General features: G+C 36.5%; 1 protein-coding gene across 1 annotated transcript; it reads right to left on the bottom strand.

The window, feature by feature from the left end:
* Positions 1-1,501: 1,501 nt before the first annotated feature.
* On the bottom strand, positions 1,502-12,508 carry LOC122842903 (vesicle transport protein SFT2A-like). Its single transcript, XM_044137198.1, has 8 exons — positions 12,081-12,508; positions 11,474-11,560; positions 9,881-9,966; positions 7,973-8,054; positions 7,645-7,680; positions 7,492-7,550; positions 5,208-5,237; positions 1,502-2,219 (listed from the first exon to the last, which is right to left on the bottom strand). Exons 1-8 carry the CDS (start codon positions 12,144-12,146, stop codon positions 2,180-2,182), a joined length of 486 nt encoding a protein of 161 aa, XP_043993133.1. The 5' UTR covers positions 12,147-12,508; the 3' UTR covers positions 1,502-2,179.
* Positions 12,509-12,538: the final 30 nt, after the last annotated feature.

The following is a 12,538-nucleotide window of genomic DNA, read 5'->3' as shown; positions in this document are numbered from 1 at the left end:
CCCAAATTTACACAGAAACAAACTCCTTCTACCATGACCAACAGAGTTCTCAGATAGAAATCCTATAGAAAACCTGTGAGATGAAGAGCAGCAAGAACAGGACAGGCAGGATCTAGAGAGGCGTTTTGAAGAGGAATAGTCAAAGTTTATTGTGAAACATGAAGACAGGGAAGGGCTTTCAGGTTGAGATGATGTTACTGCACTCAAAGCTGAACTCCCTACTTCCTACAAATTGGTTTATGCATATAACTGTACTTTATATAAAGAAATGATTACACTTTAAATCTTTAAAATTTGTTTCTAAAAGCATGAACATGAAAATGAGTGACATTTTCTAATAATAAACTTGCAAGTTTGACCTTGTGTGATTAAAAGGATTTAAGGTTCTAACACATTTTCACGAAGACTTCCAGACTTTTCCAGGTTCAACTTTCAGACTTATTTTTTTTAATAGTAATCAGTGTTTAAACATGCAACCTGAAAGAAAGGATAAGGAAAGAGGAAGGACACAAGGGAAGCAAACAAGAGGAGGAATAAAGGGTACAAGTTAAAAAGATGAGAGGAAAGAAGGAGGTAAGCACAAGATTAAGAAAGGACAGAGGGAAAAGGGAAGGACAATGACAAGGATTTTCCAGAATGTGAGACCCTGGTTCACTACATTGGAAGAGATTTAAATTTTGTTGGAAAAGTGTAACTGTAGCTCTGAGGTCTCCATTGATGCTACAATATCACTACTGAGAGCAACATAAGGGAAAAACTAACAAAAGTAACAAACAAATAAAAAATGACAAACACACAGGAGACTGGCCAAGTTATTTATTAATCTTTGCAAGAAGATTTGGAGCACTAATCTAAAGAGGAAGCACAGGCGTGTGGGCTCCCTCATCTCTGACATAACCGCAGATTAAAAACTGGAGGAAACAGCTGGGCCTGAAGCAGATTGCGGAGGTCAGAACGCTTCGCCCCCTTCAACCTCAAACTTTACAACAATCCAAAAATAGCAGGCAGATGAAAACAATCGCAAAGACACCCAACGTAGAATAATTTCATCCCTGAAATCACAATGACGGATTTTAGTGGATCCCTGCCAAATGAGAGGAGATTGCCTGAATGCAAACCGTTAGCGGCCGTGTGGGGGATTACAGAACGAGAAAAAGGAATGAAGTGAAGAATCGGATGTATCTGGAGAAGACGGCGTCTTCGTCGTGTTGAGCTGAAGAAACTGTTGGTCCAAAGGATTCCCATTTAACAAAAACCCACATCGGCATAATGTGAACATCTGCTCTAAAAAAAGAAAAAAAAAAAGAAATGGGGGTAGGCAGAGGCACTGCATCCTTCAGAGGAGGTTGTCAAGGCAACCACATCCTCAAAGGCTACATGCCAACGCAACAGAGGGAGTTGGGTTATTAGGTCATGTCAAAATCACAATGCTCAGGGAAGCGTAATTAACTGGGTCATCGCTGCATATGGCAGGAAATCACATCTGAAAGCAGAGAAAAAGTGTTTCTTTAACGACATTTATTAGTTGGGGGTGCAGCGTGTTAGAATGCACACACTTAAGACCAGTAGACAAGAGAAAAAGGCAGCATTTACAAATCTCATTAGCAGCTGAGAAAAAAAGGAAATCTTTTATAGAGATGTAGGTACTATACATCTCAGTGCATAATCAGTAAAGCATTGACTCAAACCCCCCCCCCCCAAAAAAAACAACCATCAGCACCAAACATCCAAGAAAATGCTTCTAACTTCTTCTAAGTCTTTAACATCACTTTAAATATTCAGAAAAACGAAAACAGAAAGCTTACAATAATCGAAAATGTGTGTTTGGTATAAATACAGTTATTTCATCAAGGTGTTAAGGCGCCATTGTTACAGTTTGTTGTGCATAATACGAATAATTTTCCTGCATATGACTTGCATAAAAACTTTAGAAAGCATAAGAATCTCACAGAATCCCCTTTTCTTAAATATATCAGGCATTAGGCATGATTGGAGAAAAAAGATGATTTACAGTTACATTATAGTTAAATTGCAACACCTCTAGCTAAAGGTGAAAGGCAAGAATTCACAGTATGAGGCAGAAAGAGGTGAAAAGTGAAACCGAATAGTGTACAGACATATTTAACAACTGCTTTGCGTTTTGGGGCCAGCTTTCGTGGAAACCGCAGCATCCAGAGCTTTAATTCAGGCAGGTAGTGAAGCACTTCATCACTGCATCTCTGCAAAAAACAAATCACACAGAAACAGCAGGAATACATGTTTAAAACATCACTTTTTTCTGAAATAATAACCTGAATAAACAAATCAACTGAGTTCATCTCCATGAGACTAACATCCTTTTCCACCAGCATTTCAGGTACGGTTCGTCATGAATAAGTTAGCATGTTTTGACGGGGAGGAACTCCACGCTCTCAGTCGTGGGGTTCTCCCCAGCTCCAGGTGCGCCATATTGAATGGTGATGCAATGTGGGAGCCTCACCATGGCAACCACGCATTGTTGCCAAATCCATCTCCTGCCTCTTTGCTTTTCCTATCAGTGTGTTGCTATGCAGACTTCACCTGACCAAGCTGTAAAACGCCATCAAGGTGAACCCTCCAGGCGCCACCTGGAGGGTTCAGGGGTCGAGAGGAAACCAGTGGATTGTTTCAACATGGAGCTGTTCTTAACCCACGGCTCTTTACAGCAGCGCTCAGCCATCATGGTTTCACTATTTTTAAGCAACTGAAGCTAATTTTAGATCTCTATAAATAGACACATCTCAGCTTAACAGTTTGTCAATTTCAACGACTTAAATGTTGAGATGTTCAGTAACATCTGAAAACTGATATGTAAATGTTGTTTTGGCATTTAATTTAACTCTATTTCAAAATAAATATATATATATACTAAACATAGACCTGTCACTACATCAAATTTGCTGGACAATAAATTGTCCCAGTAATTACTGCCATCAACAATAATGTTGCTTTGGGGGCATTTTCAAATAATGTATTTATAAGGAAATAATAATGCAAAGATTGGTAAGCACTAATTTGTAAAGAACAGTTTCAACTGGAAATTTTAAATATTTATGAAAATCCACATTAATGTCTAAAACAAGCTTTTAAAAGCAACTAGCTTCAAACTATGCAACCTATCTTTCTTTATTTTCCATATTTATAGAAAACCCTCGCCTCATCTTCCATGTGTTTTAGTAATAGAGGAATTATTTTATTCTAAAATCTGAAACTAGAAATAAGTTTTAGTTTACCTTTGTTGGCTTTCATAATTTAACTTCATGTAGCATATATTTAGAAAATATTTTTTTGCGACTCGAGTTTTGCTTTGATTTAGATGATTTAAACCTCAGTTTGTGATCTTTGACACGTTTACTGTGTGAACTTAAAAGTTTACTGATATACTTTTCATTGAGATCAAGCATTTTCATAAGTTATGGGGATAAAATTACTTAAATCATTACACTCTACAGCTTCCCAGGATGTCAGAGCTTAACTTCATATTCACAAAGTCAAATTTTAAAGTTTGGTTTTAGAGTTTGCTATCTAAACAAACAGAGTCTGAGTCCAACATTTACATTACAAAACTATTTTTCCATTATGTTTGCGATTTAAATTTGATTGCTTTGGGGGATTTTGCAACTCCAGTTTTTGAATGCCACTGTCCTGAAACATTTAGATGCTCTCCTGCTCCGACACACCTTAATCAAATGAACGGTTAATGACCAGGCCTTTGGAAAACTTCCTAACACGTCAAGGAGATTCAGCCTTTAGATTCAGGTTTGTTGGATGAGAGGAGGACTGAAGTTGAGGACTCCTGCTTTCATGACCCTCAGAAATTCAGATTTTCAGTTTTTCACACACTAGAATAATGAATAAAATCAGAAAATTCTTTTCAATTTGCTCAGCTTTCCACTCTTGAAAAATGATCAAATCTAATTCTGTCCTCTACAAGTTGAGTCGAGCAACAGCAGCCTAACAAGACTATAGGAAGTGCACATGCAGCAGGTTTAAGTGCCTCCATCTGTAAACCTTAGAGGTTATTCAAGGTAACAAGGTAAAACACATTAAGGGATCAAGCATATTGGCCATGTGGTGCAGAGTCTCGACAGGTATGGGTTCGCGGGACCAGAGACGGGAATGTAAAGGTTTAATAGGCACTCAAAGGAGATCAGTGCATTCTGCTGCTCTACAACAACAGTGAGGATGACAAAAAGCCAAGTGATCGAATCAAAATTAAATGAAAAATGGATTACCGTAAGCAGCTTAGGGAGGGGGAAAAAAAGGCTGACAAATAACAAAAACTGATCACAAGGATTTAAATAACTAACAAATAAATATGTATTTCTTCAAATGAATCTGCTTTTCAGGAGGCTGCTGCGGCTCCTTTGTCTTGGTTTTGTTTTGTTACGTTTGTGTTGGGGGAGGGGGAGCTCAGGGTGGTTACATGATGTCTCTCAGCTGTCAGGAGAGATTATAGGGGTCACCCAAACACACAAGGCACCTAATGGGGATGGGGGATCCAGACTGCTCACCAAATGAGACGTAACCCCGCTTACAGCTGGACTGACAAAACGACATCACACCTTCTGCTCGGCGCACTCAGAAAGAACGACATATGGCCAGTTTTAAACTGGAAGAATAAAATGCATTTTTACACTGAGAATCCTTTAAGTTATCCAAAAGAAAAGCAAAAACAAGGACTTAAATCCAGACTACGTCTAATCAAAAATTTGCCTCGAGCGTTAACCCTCGAGAGCTTACCCTAAGCTCATTACACGCATAAAAGCTGAACTGAAGAAAAATATTTGTCAAATCTGTCAGAAAGAGCTTTACGCCACTAAAAATCAATTTATTTTGATATTAGGAACATATTAACATTCCAGGCCTAATACCTAGAAAGACAAAGAAACAAACAGCTGCCATTTGTTTGACAGACTGGTCACACTGGCTATAGTGGGCTGGATTAGAGCCATATGGTGGAAGCAAACAGTGGTAAATAAAAACATGTTTTCAAAGACGACTCTAATCAAATTCCTCCCATTTGTTGTGTGCGCAATCATTGGAGAATATCCATGTTGCATCTGACAAGATTTCAATCAAATGACGTGAGTGGGAGGCTTATTTTTAACATTTGAGGAGCGTTCAGGAAGGAAAACATTAATATTGACATTATGAAAGGTCACATGCAGACGGAGCACTGGTCTTACCTGGCGAAAGGAATGTAAGAGATGCTATACCTGAAAACACAAAAACAGGACATAATTATGATTATAGTTATTGAAGCACTTTATACTGAAAATTTATTTTGATTATATTAAGTAGCAAATCCATTTTTACAGAATGTATCTAATAAACTAGTATTAGTTTTATTTTCCTGACATTCTGGAGTCGGCTTGGGATTTTAAAATAAGGATTTAAATCTAAAATGTAACTTTTATAAGTTGCTCAGCCTCAATAAAACAGGTCCTTGAAATGTAGTTTGTAGCAAACTATTAATAGAAGAAATCTTTATTTAATCATAAAGCATCGCAAAAGTATTCACACCCTGTTAATTTTGTAACATTGTGACACTTTACAGCCATAAACTTCAACGCAATTGGTTTGGATTTTAAGTATCACCAATACAAAATAAAGTAAGATTGTAAATGGGAGGGAAAATGATACATATTAGCAGAAGTCTGAATAAAAAAGGTTTGCATATAGATTCAGTCCTCAAGGATTAATTAAAAAGGTAGACAAGAGAACAATGACCACTTTGCTGGTCAGACAATCCACAAATCTGGCCTTTGTCGAAGAATGGCAAGAAGACGGAAATTGCTTAAACGCTATGAAGTTCATTACAAACCATATAGGATACGCAGCAAACTGGCCAGCTGACAAAAATGCTCAATAACTTCAAAATTATTCATCAGTTTGTAGCACAAAATTCTCCAACCAAATATATATACCTGCAGTTCAATCAAAGAAACCATGAAAAACTTTAAGGGTTAAAAAGTAGTGCGTTACAAACCCAAATGTAAAAAAAAAATAAATAAAATAAAATATTAGATTTAGCAGTTAGTTAACTCTTTTCAGAAAACAATGATCAATAAAATGTGTTGTCGTATGATTTACCATAATCACTGCATTAAGTGTTTGACAGACTTCCACTGCAGCCATCATTTGAGCTCTTATTTTAATCTTAAGCTTTTATATTAAGCCTCTAAATATGTGAGCAAATGATAAAATAATCAACCAAAGACTGGACGGCTTCTTAACCGGTCTTGTTAAGTAAATATTTAACCTGTAACAAAAGAAAAACAAAGAAAGATTTTTTCTTTAGCAGCTCCTTTTGCTGAATTGCTCTCAAGCTTCTGACTCAGTCATGAATTAAGTTCAGTTCCCAGCCTGACAAATGGACTTTACCCACTTTTCTGAGGGTCAGTGGTGACTTCTTACAAAACAACGGTCACACAAATGTCTGAGTGTCTGTGTGGGAGCTCGCCAAGCACAATATGTGTGACTTGTGGGTGCCATGGCAACAAATCTGAGGAGATATGCTGACAGGAGATGAAGGTAGGAGATGCAGGTTGGGCTGAAGCATTTGTAGCTGTGAGCTACTGGAGTCACACTGATTGTTAAACTATTGGTGAAAAATCTTCTTAATTCCAACATTTTAAATGCTTAATGTTCTTAAATCAGACATTTATTTAGCACATATCACATCAATATGTAGCTGCAGTAAATATAAATCTGCATTGTTGTAGGAAGGTTTTGCTTCTGTTTTTGTTTTTGTGTCTTTTCATAATTTCTGATCAACTTCTGTTACATCACAATATCCAAACCAGGCAGGATTTATGTGAAAAAGTAATCAGATTACTTATTTAGAACCAATTTGACAACATGAAGTAGGTTCCAATATCATCATAAATGGTGAAACATCCTGTCTCAATCTTACAGCTTACATCTGAATGCTTCAAAAGAAATTAATAAATAGTTTTAAAGACTAATGAACTTGTATTGATTAGGATGATGTGTCATGACCTTAAACAGGATGTTCATATTCAAAACCCCTCCAATGTGGCTAAATTAAAACCACTCTGCAAAGAGGAGCATGCATTTTGTACTCATTCTCGATATATTTCTCTAAAATTAAAACTTCAGTTGTGAAAAATAAAAAATATGTACAAAGGAAATCACTTTTTTTGACCTTATGGCAAAGATCTTACCTATTTTAAAGAATCCATACTTTCCCAGAATCAAGTTGCTAGAGTGCATTGTGTTTTTTTTATTTTAAGATAAACAGATTAATACTAAACCCTAAAGTTCACAAATTAATTTCTATTCTGTTTTAGAGACAGAATAGGCAGAAATGATAAACTATATGGATGGACGGCTGGAAAATTTCACGGCTTAAACTAAAGTTTTGGACATTTAGTTCAAGTAAACTCAGACAGAGCAAAGTTTGTTCTGATAAGAAACAGCTGAGACCAAATTGAAGGTCAGTCTTACCAGGTCATTGCCAAAAACTGCAGAATAGAGAAGAGGATTGCCAGCACATTTTTATGCCACTGTAAAACATAAATGTGTAAGAACAACAGTTTCAGTGAGAGAAATAAAAAGATCTGTACGTTTTCTTTGGCTCTGAATCTGCTGAACTCTCACCCAAAACGCTGCACAAAGTGTTAAGACAAAGCAGAGCTGGTGGGAGGAGAATACAAAAAAATCATCACTGTTGTCACATTTACAGGAAAAGTAAACTTCAACACACAAAATTTACTAAGAGAAAGCAGTAAAATAGATGTTATTTGCTACAGCAAATGTTTAACTGTTTCAAAAAAGATCACAAGATAACAACCACCAAACCATTAATAAACTTTGACCTACTAAACACAAACTGGATATTATTGTAAGATAGTGTCAATATACTGAAACATATTCATTTTATTTGATTTTATTGGATAAAAATCGAAGAGCAAAAGTGGATATTTACCAGCATAACAATGGTTGCTATGAGTCTTGTTGGTTCAAACATCCTCTTCAGTTGTTTTAATGGTCCCATCAAGAAACAGGTGCTTTAAAAATAAAAAGAGACATGTCTGTAGTTAATAGGAAGCACAATAATTTAAAGGTACATTGTGTATGGTTTACTTTTTAATTTGCCGAAATAAGGCAGCACACATCTTACCAATTTAAACTTTTATCATATCTTGTTGTATTTATTGCAATAATGATAAAAGTGACTAAAAGTATTTACCACTACTTTAAATCTGAAAATACTGTCAGTTTTGGGATGTATGACACCTCATAAATTGGAATATACCATTTGTTACAATAAATTGTAATTCCTATCAAAACACAAAAAAACTTTGCAAAAGACGGTGAATGACACTAAAATTGGCTGCCCTTATCTTAATTAATAGTCCACACAAGATTTACTGGAGCCTCAAGCAAACAAGTTATCATCGAAAGATCAACAAGGCATATCAAAATAGAAAAAGCAAGCCAAACTCAGCGCAAGTGAGATGCTTACTATAAACAATTTAATCTTTTATGGGGACTTTTATGAACATATTAAGATTTGTAGCTTAAGGTGAAATTACATAATTTTACATTTATATCTGAAGTTTTTGCTTTGTATTAAATAAAGGATTTTAGAATTTTTTTAAAAAGGACCCATAATTATATATACAGTACAGACCAAAGGTTTGGACACACATTCTCATTGAATTCAATGAGAAAGTGTGTCCAAACTTTTGATCTGTACTGTAAATAAAAGACAAACAATAAAAACCACTTATTTTTCTAATTCAGCATCAATCAGAATTTTCCAGAATACTCTTATTGTTTAGGGTAGCTCTTAAGTCGTGTTTCCAAAAAGTTAACTAGGTTATAAAAATCCAATCAATGGTTGAAAAAGTTTTTTTTCTTTAAAGGTGATATCCAAAAGAACAATTAACTTTAAGTCCATGCCTGCAGGAGCTTGTTGTTGGAAAAAAGTATTTTCTCAACTGGACTCGATTCTTGACTGAAAGAATATAAAAGTGGTTCAGGTGTAAAAATGTCTCATTCCAATTAAGCACAGAGATAACTCAAATTTCTCTTTCCAAGAGCTGAGAATACTCCACAACAGGAGAACTACTCTAAAATAAACACACTATCAGTATGACTAACATTAAATGGTTTGTCCAAAGGGTTCAATTTAACTCAACATGCTGTGGTAATTATGGGTTCGGCGCTTCCTGTCCATCAGCACGATGACGCAGTTAGAGCCGCCTTGCACATGATGGATGTTTTACGTCAGTGTAGTTAAATAGATGAAGGCTTTCCCAACTGGAGAGGCACAGCTGAGTGGGTAGCAGGAATCACTTGGGTGTCACATCTGTTAGATGAGACATTAAGAGCATGTTGACGTAGACTGTGTAGACTGATCAGAAGAGAGGGTCTGCTGCTGTCTTTCCCTCGTTACTCCAACTGTTCAGTGTGACAGAGACACGATGTCCACGCACATGCTGCTCCTGCTTACTGACAGAAAGGAAATCTGTCGTCGCCGAAATCTACGGCTGACTGTAAAAAGGACTCAGACATTCAGCCATAAATGGGGTTTGCTCGGATGAGAGGAAGTGTTTTTCTTTATCTATTTTTCTAGACACAAAAGAGGACTTTTATAAACATATTTTATTAAAAGAGAAAGAATTTAAAGTAGTAATTTCACTGTAAACTTTACCATACGTGCACTTTAAACTCAAAGTCTGATGGGATGAAAAAAAACTTACTTTCAAGTTTTTTTTTCCATCCCTACCATGGATAAAATCTGAGCAAATAAAATGGCTAAACTTGTCATTAAGTGAAACAAGTCATACTTTTAAATTGATATGCTCCATTACCTACAGCGCCTTACCTGGACAACGCTGCAATATTTCCAAGTGTGTAGAAGACAGCAAAAAGCTTGATGCCGGCACCAGGAAGGAAGAGCAGTGCTGAGCCCTGGAAAAAAAAAAGAAAAAAAAAAAAACTGTAGAAAAATATGCGCGAGCTGCAGAGAATAACATCCTCACACATTCATTAGAGGTCAAAGACAAAAGAACACAGTCATACTGCTGAATCAACAATTAATAATTAGATTATAACATTTTGGAAACTTTGTAAGAATGTAACTAAGTTAAAAAATGTTTGGTGTGTTTTATTAATTCATAGCAGCATGGCTGGCTCCCTCTAGTGACAGAAAAACAAAAGATTGGTATTGAAGTGTTTATATTTGTTATTATGTAGATATCTAATGGACAACTATCCATAATGAAAACAAGGAAAACAGAGCAACTAAGCACAAACTTAATGTTCAATTTCCTTCAAGGTTTGTGCAGTAAGTTTAGATCTTACTAAATTAAAAATATATTAAGCTATTATAGTGTCCAGCAAAAGTATTCATGCGTCTTCACTTTTACCTTACGGTCACATTGTCATGGATTTTACCTAAATTTTCACTTTTTTCTTCAGTGTGTGACAAACATTTGTCAGTTCTTATAAATGAATATTTTATATAGCCACATTTTATTGCAATTGCAGCTGCAAATCTTTTGGGATGTTTCTTGCATTGAGCATGTAGAGACAGAAATTTTGGCCCGACCGTCTCAGCATAATTATTAGCCCAGTCAGACCGGATAGACAACTCACATGAATATAAAGTTTCAAGTCAAAATGTCAGCTAGATTTGGGTTTGGGCTTTGATTGGGCCATTTTAACATAACTCTGGCTGTATGTTTAAGGCTGAAAGATGAGCCACTGTCCAAGTCTCAAAACATCTGGATCTTCTAGCATTGCCCACTACTTAGAAACATCCATGCTTCCATCAGCTATGAGTAACCTTGTTTCTCTGCTGAAGAAAAAACAGAGAAACCAGGCTAGCATTCAGGGTGAAGTGCAACGTTAGTTTTCTGTCACATACAGCATGTAGGTCAAAAAGTAAACAGTTGGTCTCTTTGACCAGAGCACCTTTGAATTTGCTATGGATATGGCTTGTGGAAAGCTGTAAACCTGGTTTATGGGTTAGCTCTATCTAATAACTATATCACTAAGGTATTTGTTACTTTAGATATGTATTTAGTGGTATCAGAGTAAAGAGGGTTGAACAGAAAACAAAGTGTAAAAGTATGTGAGAAACAATGCACTAACTATGAGAAACTATCACAGATTCATCTGTCATAAAATCCATTGAAGCTTGCAGTTTCAACAGCAAACAGCTGCTTTTGGAGTCAATGTGAATTATCACAATTAAGTGTGTAATACCAGACTTCCTCTATTATGAACCACATGCACCAACTGATTATGTCAATGTATTTTAAGTATTAGTTCCTGGTGTGACAATCTCCAATGCAATGATTAGAAAACAATTGCCATTTTAGCTGATTTTAGTTTACAGTGAAACAAAAAGAACAGGAACATAAAGATTGTGTGCATTCTCTGTGTTTCCTCTCAGAGCTGCAGAGACACTCACGAGTATGGAGCACAGGATGCCTCCAGCAAATAATATGGCAAACCATTTCACCCTAGTGCTGAAGCTGAGAGAGCTGGCATCAAGAACCTGGTGAGAACAATGGGAGGATGTCACGCGACAAAAGTAATGACCTACAGTGAGAACCGCAGGCTTTGCACGGATATTCATGTCTTGTTGGCTGAAGCCAAGCATTTTTACAGCTACAGAGCACACAGCGGCGCTGTTTTTCAATAAAAGTCAAAGCAAAAATACATGAGCAAATGTACAGGTTGTAAAGTAAAACTTTAGCTGGGATCAAAGTGAAACCAAGCAGCAACTTACCTTGTATCCTCTTAAATGTGAAAGCATGCAAAAGTGTAAACGAAACAGTTAGCAAGTAGAGCTAACAAGAACATGGAAGCTAATTTAAAAGCAATATGGCATACAAATAATGTGGGAAACACGTATAACTAACGACTAAAAGGAGAGCATAGGCTCTTAAATTCATAAACCGCAAACAATAAGAAAACTAAATTCTAAGAAATGCAGTGTTGATAACGCAAATTTAAATGTGCTGTCTGAGACAGGAAACTATACTTTCTGAACGGAGTTAGCATTAGCAGCTGACCTGTGCAGTTAGCCCCAGTTCTTCATTATCCTCCCGGCCGCTCAATACACGTCGAAGCTTATCCATCGCTAAAACTCAAATATGTAAACCTGTTAGGAGATATATTCACGTCCTATTGTCCAAACTAAACACTGTCCGTCAGTACGTAATGACTACTATCGCTGACATCAGTAGCATTACACGCTTCCTGGCTTCCTGAACGTCTCCTCAAATAGCTGACCGGGGATCAGTTTAAAGACAGTCATTATGAGACTTGTTCCGCAAAGAGGTATTTTGCTAACAGACCCCGGACCAGACGCTTACAGCAACTAAACTACACTTCCTCAGAGCTGTTTGCTGCTGCTTTTTCATTGTGCCGGGGAGAAAAACGGTGTTGAAAAACTTTCTGAAGATGAATTAGCGGAAGGTTTTTTCAGCTTCGTCGAAAACTGTTTAGATAAAGTAGTGACATTTTGTTG

Source organism: Gambusia affinis, linkage group LG13, assembly GCF_019740435.1.
Source record: "Gambusia affinis linkage group LG13, SWU_Gaff_1.0, whole genome shotgun sequence".
Classification (NCBI taxonomy): Eukaryota; Metazoa; Chordata; class Actinopteri; order Cyprinodontiformes; family Poeciliidae; genus Gambusia; species Gambusia affinis.
Note: the sequence above shows the minus strand (reverse complement) of the source record. Positions and strands in the feature narration are given on the sequence as shown.